Here is a 13237-nt window from a genome sequence, read left to right as displayed (position 1 = left end):
TCTTTCCTCTCTTTTTTGTAGAGCCAAGCTACTCATGATGAGTGTTTTTTTTTTTTTTTCTTCATTTGAAGGGAAAGTGAATCTCTTTCTTGCACAACATCTTCTCACTCCAAGAATGGCCAGGATAGATGGAAGCAACTGTCCTTTTGGTCTTCTAGGGTCTGAGCAATTGCTATGCCATCTCAAACAATAGCCTATTAATGCATGCCAACACTAGCTTTCTCCAGTGCAGTCTGACAAAGAACCAAACCACCAACGTTTTCAAAATAGATTGCTTCCTCTTTTGCTTGGATTCTGTAGAAAAGTTTCTGACATTATGTATTACTGAATCATTCTCGTGTCAGTTAAAGGTCTTGGGTATCTCTGTACAAGCAGGGACAGTTCTTTGCTACTTTGAAAACATAACATCTAACATGAGAATATGCAGCAGGTGACAGCACACTGTTTGTTATATGAGCACACAAGGGTTTTACTTCGCAGCCTACCTGTGTGTCCTCGGAACGTTGTGACCAGCGTGCAGTTTTCTTGCTCCAGTTTGAGGATTGTCACTTGGCCTGAGTGGTCACCAATAAACACATGCCGAGTTTCGACATCAAATCTATCATGCAGGCATTAAGGATTGTTTCTCAAAATTGAATGGGAAGATTTATATAGAAAACAAACAAAAAAAGGCATAAATATAACAGGAAATGTGCAAATTAAATATGAGGAGAGCTTGAAGATGGTGCTTAAAGACACAAAGTGGACTTAACAAAATGAGGGGGACACGATGTACTACTGGAGAGGAAGATTCAATCTGATAGAGACATCACCTCTTACTATGTTAATTTATAAATTTAATACAACCCCAATAAAAATATCAACAGGTTCTTTCTCTAGATATGTTAATCCCAAAGGTCATATGGACAAATAAATAAGCAAGAAGAGGCAAGATACTCTGAAAATAAGAATATAGTATGTGATAAGGATAGATTAGCCCTACCAGATATTAAAATGTTATATAGTTTCTTTAATTAAGAATGCAATATTGATGCATAAATAGATTAATGGAATAGAATAGAAAGTCTAGAAACAGTCCTCAAATCATACAGAAAGTTAGTACATTTGGGTCCTTCAAATGAATAAGGAAAAGATGGATTTAAAAAATAATAATGTTGGCAGAAATTGGATAGCAATTTGAAAAAAAAATTGGATCTGTGTTATACACTGTGTAACACAATCATGCAAGTGAATTAGGAATCTAAAAATAAAAAAATAAAAACATATAGACAGGAGAGTTTCCCTGTAACCCTGGATACAGAACAACTACAACTTACCAACACAAACAAAAAATAATACCAACAAAGCCAAAAGGCAAGTTGGGAAAAAAAAATCTGCAATTTAATGTCACAAATGGCCCAAATCCTGAAACAATCAAGAAGAAAAAGACCACAAACCTAAAAAAAATGGGAAAAATTCCAAATGAATTCACAAAAATAAATATGGTGCTGTACAAAAAAAGAATTAACACAGCAGGCTTGACTGCTATTGTTAGAAAGGTGGCTTACAAAATTGGCATAGTATCTGTGAACTTGACATTTAGGGAGTTCCTACCATTAACTGGTAGGAATGGCTCATTGTGCCTTAACTGTACAGCAACATGGCTTATGCTAAATACTTGCTTTCCTCCTGTAAGTCTGGAGTGTTAATACATGCCGGGGGAAGCTATCTGTGACCAGCCCCCAACAGAAGCCCTGAACACCCAGTCCCCAATGAGCTGTGCTGGTTGAACATGCCTACTAATCCTATTTCTAGAGACTGATCCCAGAGATATATTAGCAAAAATACAAAAAGGCACATCCCAAGATTGTTAATTCCATATTATTTCATTAGCTAAAGTTTGAAAATAATCCATGAGTCCAGCAGTATGGGACTTACTGAAGTAATGATGATACTCCTATACAACAGAATACTATGCAGCTAGCAAACAGAAAAGAAAATCTCCATTCACTAACATGGAGTAATTTCCTGACTATATTATTAAGTGGGGGAAAAACACCAAGTCATATGAGTCTATAAACTATTTGCCCTTGTGTAAGAAAAGGAAGCAAACATAAACGTGTGCGTATGTGTACACATAAGTGTTCATATTTAGGAAAGGAAGCACCAGAATGATTAAGATCTAACCGAAGTGGCTACCCATGGAGGCGGGAGAACAGGTGAAGGGATAGTGACAGAAGTGAGGCTTCCCTTTTCTATACTTTCTCTTTTAAAATCTTGTAAGTATTTTACATGTTAAAAACATAAAATAAAATGAGAAAAAAATCCCCTAAATGAAAACAGAGTAAAAGGAATGAATGGAACTATCAGGTTGGTAAACAACAATATAGTTGAGGCCGGCGACATGGCTCACTAGGCTAATCCTCCGCCTTGCGGCGCTGGCACACCAGGTTCTAGTCCCGGTCGGGGCACCGGATTCTGTCCCGGTTGCCTCTTTTCCAGGCCAACTCTCTGCTGTGGCCAGGGAGTGCAGTGGAGGATGGCCCAAGTACTTGGGCCCTGCACCCCATGGGAGACCAGGAGAAGCACCTGGCTCCTGCCTTCGGATCAGCGCGGTGCGCCGGCCGCGGCGGCCATTGGAGGGTGAACCAACAGCAAAGGAAGACCTTTCTCTCTGTCTCTCTCTCACTGTCCACTCTGCCTGTCACAACAAACAAACAAACAAACAAAAAACCAAAACAACAACAACAACAATATAGTTGAAAGAATTATTTCAAATGACTTCAAAGAAATCTAAAATCTCATTCATGAGTTTTATTTTTATTATTTTTATTATTCCAAACAACTGAAATATAGGATAAGGCAAATAAGGAAATATGATAATGTTTTAGGAACCAAGGTTTTCAGCTTAAGATAAAAGAATCAAGTACCATAATGAAAAAATAAAAAAACCTGTTATCAGGGGGCCAGCCTTGTGGTGCAGTAGATTAAGCACCACGCCACATGAGTGCTGGTTTGCGTCTTGGCCGCTCCATTTCTGATACAGCTCCCTGCTAATGTGCCTGAGAAAGCAGCATCCTCTGATGGTCCAAGTGTTTGGGCCCCTGCTACTCATGTGGGAGATCTGGGTGAAGCTCCTGGCTTCGGCCTGGCCCAAGCCTAGTTGTCGTGACCACTCGGGGAGTGAACCAGCAGATGGAAGAATCTCTCTCTGTCTCTCCCTCTCTCTCCTTAACTCTGCCTTTCAAATAAATAAATAAATCTTAAAACAAGCAAACAAAAAAAAAATCCCTCTGTAATTTAAACTTGAATTAGATATATTATATGAATTGATGACTTAATTTATTTTAATATAAACACAACAATGGGTATTTTTCAGAGTTAACTCTGCATACTATTCCTCACTAAAAGAATGGCTAATTCCAGGCTTGGGACAGGAAAGGTACATGATGGCTTAAGATATGTGTTTCAGAAAGCCAAGAAGCTACCAAAAACTAGAGGGCTTATATAAAAAACATGAGGTAGTGGTGAGGTATAGATAGGCAGGGCAGAGGCTTTTTAAGGCAATAAAACACACTGTATGATAATACAATGGTAGACACCCACAACCATAGAATATACTATACCAAGAGTGAACCCTAATGGGAACTACAGACTTTGGGGGCCAATGATCCCCCTGGTGGGGGATCCTGGTAACGGAGGAGGCTAGGCAGGAGTCAGGACAGGAGGTGTATGATCTTTGTACCTTTCTTTCCTTTGTGCTGTGAATCTAGAACTGCTCTTTAAAATAGTTTTTAAAGATTAAAACTAGAAAACTTTGGGGACAATATGATGAGGCTCTTCAACCAACGGTGGTAAATTTGAACATAAAAAATGGCAATTTATTGAAAGCTATTATTTTAAAAAACTAAAAAACCAAAAACCAACCAAACAAAAAACCCACCACCTCAAAGAAACCAAAAACTAAGGGTTCATAAAAGTGCTCAAAAACACAAAGAAAAGATCCCTATTAGAGGTTACTGGGGCAATAAATCTCCACTTTGAAAATTAGCTTAAAAAGAATTAAGAAATTATCCTGCTTTTCCTAAAGTAATTGTATTTCAGAGTAATCAAAGAGCATTAGTTAATGACAGAAAATTCTACTTTATAAAGGAATTCCAACTATTACATGTGGGAAAATATGACAGGATTAGAAAATAGCTATTTTGCAACTCTAATGAAAGAATTATTTCAGGCAACACTCCCAATGGCTGAAACCAGTAAAAGAAAGACTGGGGGGGGGGGGGGTAGCGGGTAAGGCCACCGCCTGCAGTGCCGGCATTCCATATGGGTGCCGGTTCGAGACCCGGCCTCTCCACTTCCCATTCAGCTCTCTGCTATGGCCTGGGAAAGCAGTGAAAGATGGCCCAAGTCCTTGGGACCCTGCACCTGCGTGGGGGACCCAGAAGAAGCTCCTGGCTCCTGGCTTTGGATCACCGCAGCTCTGGCTGTTGTGGCCATCTGGGGAGTGAACCAGTGGATGGAGGACCTCTCTCTCTCTTTGCCTCTCCTTCTGTCTCTGTGTAACTCTGTCTTTCAAGTAAATACAAATAAAATTAAAAAAAAAAAAAAAAAAGAAAGAAAGACTGGAAGGGAGGATGGCACTGCTGCAGGGACCTGGGTGTCACCTCCTGAATTGCTGATCAATCTTAGGATAACTGCAAGGCCAATCCCCAATTCATGCTCCTCCGCAGGGAGACTATGATTAAGTGCACAAAGAACAATCTGCAAGTGTTCTTACCAAAATGGTGAGTCAGAGGGAATCAAGAGGTTACAGGCAACTTTCAATTTTCAGAAAATATGAGAAAAGGATAGGTAAACAAACAAGTTAAATGACATGATGAAAGGGACGAACACTGGGCACCCTGGGGTAAGCCATAGCTTGGGACATCAGCATACCATGTTGGAGTCCCGGTTCAAGTCCCAGCTCCTTTGCTTCCAATCCAGCTTCCTGCTGATGTACCTGGGAAGGCAGCAGGCAATGGCTCCAAGTGCTTGTGTCCCTGCCACCTACATGGGAGACCCAAATGGAGTTCCTGTTCTTGGCTTTGGCCTGGCTTAGCTCTGACTGTTGTAGAGTGAATCAGCAATGGAAGATCCCTCTTCTTCTTTGTTTTTCCCTCTCTTTCTCTATCATTCTGCCTCCCAAAAAACTAAACCAAACCAAAACAAATGACATCAACAGAAAGCAGAGATAAACTTGGAGTATGAGACTGTAGAAGAACTGATTCTATATGTTCAGCAAAGCAGTGGCATAAAAAAAGTAGAGAGGGGACACTGCTATAGGTGAAGAAAGATCTGGAAGATGACAACCACATGCATCATGTGAACCACGTCTAGATGCAATTTCAAACAAACTCACTGCAAAAATCCACTTGCACAACAATCAGTGAGATTTGAAAATGGGTTATTATTCAACATATCAAGGAATGACTACTTTCCAGATGTAATAATAGCATTGAGATTACTGAAAAAAAAAACCCATATATTTTAGATATAATGAACTATGTAAAGATCAAACGACATTAGATCTAGAATTTACTTTAAAATAGTCTAGTGTCAAAAGAAAATAAATAAAAATCTGGCAGAAGAATTGACAGTGGATGTGAATGATTGGTGAGTGTCTATTATCCTATTTTCTCCAACTTGCTGCATGTTTAAAATGTTTTGATAATAAAATATTAAAATAAAGTAAAGGAGGACAAAGCATAACAAGTTATACTCTTCTAGCAAATTATCAAACTTATGTAAGATATTAAAATTTATAAGGAAAAAGATCACCTTACATTTATCTTGATTAATTTTAAAAACAAAGATGAAAAACTAGACTCAATTTGACACTGAATACTATTTTCAATTCTAAGGAACTGTATTCTCAAAAAAAAAAAAACCAATTCAACAAAAGCCATTTAGAAGAGGCTGAAATAAAAAGATAGTACAACCTCAAAGCCAGAGTGATTGGCATGAAGTATGATAGCAAGAAATTGAGATAATCTTAATAGCTTTTCAGAACTCTTTACCTTCAAGGAATAAATCTAAGAGATTACATTTAGCAGGAAGGTATTTCACTGCATGGTGTGACATCTGGAAATATCTCCATCATGAAGAAAATCCTAAAATAAGGAGTATCTGAATTATTTTTGTAAAACATGAAAAATATGATAAAAACATGGTCAGATAACAAGACACTGACAGGTAAGGTTGGATCAAGTATCTACAAATTTTATACTAGCAAGTGAGGTTAAAAAGGAAAACATCTCTATTTCCTCACTTCCTTGTCAGAGGACCTGGAAAAAACCTCCAGCCTGCTCTATCAGGTTGTGCAGTAGAAGGGCTGAAAAATTTTATTATCCATGTTCTAGTCCTGGTTCTGACAGTAACAAGCCATGCAACTGAGCAAGTCAATCTCTCTGAGTGCCATTGAGTCTTGGTTGCTACACTATGAAAATTGAGAATTAGCTATTTTATTTTATTGCACATTATTATTTTGATGTGAAGGAAGGTATGTTCACAGAAGTACTTTGTAAACCTAGAAACCGTAGATGTAAGAAATTTTCTTCCTCCCCCTTATAAATATTATTCCTAGTACTGCTATTACAGGGCACTTAATATTTAAAACATTTAAAAAATTTTATTTATTTATTTGAAGTGGGTGGGAAGGCTTAAAAGCACTCGCATATACTGGCTCACTCAGCCAGGTTTGGGCTGAAGCTGGGAGCTGGGAGCTGGGAGCTCATTGCGGTTCTTCTGTGTGGGAGGTAGGGGTCCAATTGCTTGAGCCATCGCCCGCTGTTTCCCGTGGTCTGCCTTAGCAGGAAGCTGGAGTCAGAAGCCAGACTCAAAAATTGTACCCAAGCATTCTGATATGGGATACAGGCCAGACATCCAGTCTCAGCCCTTAGCATTCAAAGCTTCAGATTTCTACATAACATAAGCAAAGGATCTCAAGTTATTCAGAAACTGTTAATACAATCTATGAAATGGTTAGTCTCTTCATCTTCCTTTATTTCTCTACCTGAATTTTGGTTATTTGCATTGCACAGTTATTTCTCCATTAAGAGACCTGAAAGCAGAGAGAGAAAAAAAAAAAACGTAACTCCATCTGGTTTATTTTGCTACTTGTTGATTTGAATGAAATGATTGAGGAAAATGGGAAACAATCAGTTCATCCATAGAGGTCCCTTATTTAAACCGTTAGTTGGTCCCTGTGAAGATAAGTAGGGGTAATGATAAAATTCTGAACATTTTATGCTGTTGGCATAAGATCTTCTTCCTCCTTCCTTCATCGCAAAGAAAACTCTCAAAGTGTGGACAGTGGCGGGAAGAAAGTGAGGAGAGAAGAATGTGGTGGTGATGTTGGTGGTGGGGGTCTCATAAGTTTATGTGTTTAAAAGCTAGACCGAAAAGTGAACCCTAATACTGATGGCTTGCCCATTAATAATGTGTTCACCAGCCAGTTCCCAGAAAAAACGTTCAGCCTTGTAAAATCGCATGGTTCTTGGCTGAGACCCTCTGGCGGCAGCACAGAGCTTTTGTGCCATCAGTGTTTAGCACTGGAAAAATACACAAGAATAAGTGTTGGCACCAATCAGTGCTGGTGAGGCAGAACTGTTTGAAGCTGAGGAATTTTCTGGGAGGAATTATCTGTTGTATGACAGCTTCCCTTCACCTTAACAGTGATGTTGGCTGCATGGTCCCTTCCACTGAGAACTGAAGCCTAGATGCCTATACATATAAACACACACACTTCTGATAGCCAATCACATGCATTTCTACTTGGTAAACCATACAGCATGGCCAAAACAAACAATCAAAAACTGAGGATGCCTTTTAGAGATGCCTAAAGACAAGAACTGGCAGCCAATATTCTTACACCATAGAATACTACGATGAGGACAAGTTTAACAATATGCATTTGACTTTTGCTTTTCATTTTCAGACAATTAAAAAAGTTAAGGCAAGATCAATAAGATCCAGAGGCAACATCTGTTAATTTTTCCTGCACTCTTTGGCTTGGCTAAGGGATACATAAAACATACAGAGAGATTTATCACTAGACTGGGCTAGTGACATACTAGCCAGAATAAGAGCAAATATATTGAAACCATTAGTTCTGTTCTGAAAGGGGCAATGCAGTATAATGGGGACAAAACCAGGAATCTAAGGCAGAGGACTTGGGTTCTGGTGGTGGTTTTCCTACTAACTGGCTGGGTAGCCTCAGATAAGATGGGACACTTTCTGGGCTTCAGCTGGCTCATCTGTGACATGAGAGTGTTATAGACTGAAAAAAATCTTAAAAATCTAATCAACAAATAAAAACCACACATAATCAAGGTGTACAACATGATGATTTGATGTATCACTGTAATAATTACCACAAATTAATTAACACATCCATCACCACCCATAATTACCATGTGTACATGCTTGTTTGTGCATGGTAAGGAGGACTGAATGTTTTTACAGACCCCTAAAATTTAGATGTTGAAACTAATATCCAATGAGATGGAATTTGGAGATAACAGCCTTCAGGAGGTGATTGGTCAAAACGACAAAACCTTTATGAATGGGACTGTGCCCTTATAAAAAAAGATCCAGAGCTCCCTTGCCCCTTCTACCATGTCAGAACACAGCAAGACAACAGCTGTTCTGTGAGCCAGGGAGTGGGCCCCCACCAAATCTTCTGGTACCCTTATCTTAGGCTTTTCAGTCTCCACAAATACAAGCAATACATTTGTTCATCGTAAATTATCCATATAATAATTTGTTACAGCAGCTAAGCAGACTGAGAGAAGAGTGAGATTAAGGGCCCTTCTACCTCTACCACCACAAGAATTCAGTTATTTGGGTGGGCATGTGGCCTAGTGGTTAATGTCTCATACTGGAATGCCCTGGTACCGTACCCAGTGACAGCCCAAGTGAATGGATTACTGCTATGTGTGAAGCCTGGACTGAGTTTCTGGCTCCCAGCTTGGGCTCCAGATGGGGGACTGCTATGGGCAATTGGGGAGTAAATTAGCAGATGGGAGTTCTTTCTCACTCTCTCTGCCTCTTAAATAAATAAATAAGAGTAATTAAGAAAAATCATTACTCTGTTGGCAACAGAGTTCACGTATTTCAACTCAAGCACTATGCTCCTCTGACCTGGCTTTTAGAAGCTGGGCTTTGCGGTGCCTTATTCCTAGGTGGTGCTGCCCTCTCAAAAGTAAGCTCATCTTGCTTTCCACTCCTTACTGTCCTTGCCTCTGGTCTTCTTGATAACTTGCCACTTTACAATCTTCCACATGGTCATTCCTACTGTATTGATCTTGCCCTTCCAGCAAGAAAAAGAATGTAAGCCTATATATACACAAAAATACAACTATGGTCACATGTCTCCAAAGAAACAGTAATGCATTTGTCAAATTATTCAGAATGACTGAAAAGACATTTTATAAACATGGAGAAGAAAATTAGAAAAAAGGTCCTATTGTTTCTTCTGCATTTGCTGACAAGTGATCTGTTTCCACTTGCTTCCCTTTTCTCAGAAGGTGGAGAGCTTCTAGGATTTTTACTAAGAATACCAGAATCACCCACACAAGCTACACACCAGACAGTACTGTTTCCTGGAGTCTAGCTGGCCAGATGTGAGAGTTACCCAGCATAAGCTGGGATTCACCCTGAGCACATGGATGCTGGCAACTTGAGATTCAATACTATCATTCTACACATCCGAGGGAATCCTCACGCCTGGAAGTAATATGCAGCGTCACCATGTGGATCCTGGTGTGACAGCCTCTCAATAAATGACAATAGAATAAATAAGAATCCCTTGATTCTTTTCCCAGGCCCCAATAGAAAAGTTCACAACTCTAATGCCTACATGTGAATCACTTTTGTACAAAAACCAAAGATTCTATTTTGGTGATGGTTTCATCTTGATGTAGCCTAATTCTGACAGTTGGAGATGTCAAAGTAGACTGTATCCTGTCTAGCTGTCAAACCTCATGTCAGCAGACAACAATATGTTGAGCAGGGTCTATTGTTTCCAGTGAAGTTATCTCACTTCACTCCCTCTACATGGGAATCCTTGATGACGTGTCTTAGGGAAATCTATAAGCATCTTAATCAGATGGTACAATTCAACAAATAACAAAACATAAACCTCTCAAATTGCACACAGCCCAGATTTTCATGCATCAAAGAGCTAGACAGTCACTTCTGCACTAAAGGATTCTGTCCAGCAAAGGATACTGCAGGCCAGAGGCCACGGCGCTGGTGCGGTAGCCTCCCAGGCGCTGTCCACTCTCAGAGCAATGCCAGGCAAATTGCTTGTCCTGTCCTGTGCTCAGCACCCATTCCAGTTCCAGGACAAACAGGATCATCGTCACTCTGCTCTGATGCGCTGAAAATCAAGAGACAAGAAAACAATCACTAAATTACCCCCAAATTTATATTCAATAAATAAAATATTTCTTTGGGGAAAAAAATAAAGTACCCTAAAGAGGTTGAAAAGCATGGTCTGCAGAGATGGGTCCTTCTGTCCTCCCTCCCTGTGAGTAAGCTGCACAGTACGGGACAAGTTAAGACAGGGTAGAACAGTGGTTCCCACCAGGGATAGAAGTATGCCCCATAGACACGCATATCTGTGTTTTTATATGATTTGTAAAAACTATTCATTCCTTCTTACTGCTTCACCCTGCTTGTGCTTACCACCATGGAGAGCTCCCATGACCCACAGACAGCTGGGCTAGAGAGGGCCAGATTCAATGTAACCACAAATACACCAGCATTGCTGGTTGTGTGATACTGTCCCAATGGGGCTGATGTAGCACGGTGGGTTAAGCTGTAGCTTGTGGGGCTAGCACCCCATATTGAAGTGCTGGTTTGAGTCCCGGGTGCTTTGCTTCCAAACCAGAAGACAGCAGAAGACAGCACAAGTACTTGAGTCCCTGCCACTCATGTGGGAAACCCAGATGGAGTTCCAGGCTCCTGGCTTATGGCCATTTGGGGAGTGAACCAGTGGATGGAAGATCTCTCTTTTTCTCTGTGTCTCTCCATCTCCGCTCTGTCATTTTGTCTTTCAAATAAACAAAACAAATCTTTAAAAAAAAGAAGAACATAGTCATTGTGGTTGGTTTTTGTGCACTTACAAAGTACAGAGCATATTGTTATTTTTTAAAAGATTATTTATTTGAGAGGCAGAGTTACAGACAGAAAGAGGGAGAGAGAGATCTTCCATCCACTGGTTCACTCTCAAGTGGCTGCAATGGCCAGGGCTGCGCCATGGCTGAGCCAGGCTGAAACCATGAGCCAGGAGCTTCATCTGGATCTTCCACATGGGTGCAGGGGCTCAAGCACTAGGGCCATCCTCTAATGCTCTCCAAGGCCATTAGCAGACAGCTGGATTGGAAGAGGAGCAGCCAGGACATGAACCAGTGTCTGTATGGGATGCTGGCCCACAGGCGGAGGCTTAGTCTACTCTGCCACAGCACTGGCCCCTGACATTGTTCTTTTGAAAATCCGTTTAACAAACTTGTAACAAAGTTCTAGATGGAGAACTTTCTGGCAGAAATCAAATGCTTGGAAAGGAGGACAGAATAATTCCCAAGTGCCATATAAAAGAGGATGAGATACTGCCAGGTGACACTTAATGACAGGTATACATTCTGAGAAATGTGCCATTAGGTGATTTCATCATTGTGCAAACATCCCAGGGCACACTCACCCAAAGAAAGACGGCTATGACTTCACTAGGTGATTTATCTCATAGGATCACTGTTGCACATGGGATCTGTTGTTGGCTGGGATATTACACAGTGCATGACTGTTTCCCTTACACCACAGTGTATGCACGTGCACATCCTCATTTACATGTGATAATGAGAGTAAGTTTCCTAGAATCACTCATTTACAAGGGCAACACTATTACCATCACTGCACCACACAATCCTAGAAGAGGCTATTCATGGAATCCAGCCCATCTCCCTATTTTATATATGGGCAAAGTTAGGCACAATACAATTGAGTAGTGTGGCCAAGGTCTCCTTGCTTCTCAATTACTAAACGAAATCAAGTAGGAGGATTTGTGCTTTCTTTTTTTTTTTTAATAGTTTCTTTTTTTTTTAATTTTATTTATTTATTTATTTTGACAGGCAGAGTGGACAGTGAGAGAGAGAGACAGAGCGAAAAGTCTTCCTTTGCCGTTGGTTCACCCTCCAATGGCCGCCGCGGCCGGCGCGCTGCGGCTGGTGCACCGCGCTGATCCGATGGCAGGAGCCAGGTACTTATCCTGGTCTCCCATGGGGTGCAGGGCCCAAGCACTTGGGCCATCCTCCACTGCACTCCCGAGCCATAGCAGAGAGCTGGCCTGGAAGAGGGGCAACCGGAACAGAATCCGGTGCCCCCACTGGGACTAGAACCCGGTGTGCCGGCGCCGCAAGGCGGAGGATTAGCCTAGTGAGCCGGGGCGCCGGCCCTGTGTTTTCTTGTTATTACACAATTTCAGGCAGCAAGGTGAAGGGAGACTGGGGTCATTCAACAGAGCTGCATGGAATGAACAAAAACTGCTATCCTGCTCCCAGGTCCTCATCAGACCCTGCTTCTGGGAGCAGGCAGTCGGCGGGGGGGGGGGAGGGTGCTCAGCACTCTTATCTTGAGTGTGATGAGGTTGATAGACAAGACATTGGTTTCCTATATTGATCTTGAAGTCAGTGTTAGGCAGTATGGGTGTATAAACACAGTTCTGCTGATAACAACCATAGCATCTGCCAATTTCTGAGTGTCTAACAAGTGCCAGGGACTTAAACACGTTCTGTCACTTCATCACTGTAATGACCCTGCGAAGTAGGGGACTTCCTCACTTCATAGCAAATCTGACCTTTGCAGGATGGTCATTTCATTTTGTTAATTTTAAGAAATTTAATTCTATTTATTTGAGAGAGAGAGAGAGAGACCATTAGTAGATTTACTCCCTAGATGGCAACAGCTAGGGCTGAGCTAGGGTGAAGCATGGAACCTATAAATCAAGCCAGGTCTCCCACATGAGTGGCAAGTACCCAACTACATGAGTTTTTAATCATCTCTCTGTCCCCAGGTATGCATTAGTAGGATGTTAGAATCGAGAGCAGAACTGGGACTGAACACAGGCACTACAATATATGATGCAGGTATCCCAAGTATCATCTTAACTGCTATACCAGAATTCTGTACCAAGATGGCTCTTTGTCTCTTTGTAGTT

At 41.0% G+C, this 13237-nt stretch overlaps 1 protein-coding gene across 6 annotated transcripts in view; it reads right to left on the bottom strand.

Moving 5' to 3' along the window:
• WDFY2 (WD repeat and FYVE domain containing 2) overlaps positions 1-13237 on the bottom strand; it is a 193585-nt gene that overhangs the window by 40458 nt on the left and 139890 nt on the right. For all 6 annotated transcript variants that reach the window (XR_011378806.2, XM_070048896.2, XM_089304198.1 and 3 more), the window contains 2 exons: positions 10252-10402; positions 486-598 (listed from right to left, as the gene is read on the bottom strand). Coding sequence is in view for 5 of the 6 variants with exons in the window: in XM_070048896.2 (XP_069904997.1) it covers positions 486-598; positions 10252-10402 (264 nt within the window). In the remaining variant the exon portion in view is untranslated. The remainder of the gene's footprint in view (positions 1-485; positions 599-10251; positions 10403-13237) is intronic.

This window comes from Oryctolagus cuniculus, chromosome 9, assembly GCF_051225735.1.
Source record: "Oryctolagus cuniculus isolate XC-2025 breed Fujian yellow rabbit chromosome 9, ASM5122573v1, whole genome shotgun sequence".
Classification (NCBI taxonomy): Eukaryota; Metazoa; Chordata; class Mammalia; order Lagomorpha; family Leporidae; genus Oryctolagus; species Oryctolagus cuniculus.
The sequence above is the reverse complement of the archived record's forward strand: the minus strand, read 5'-3'. Positions and strand labels throughout refer to the sequence as shown.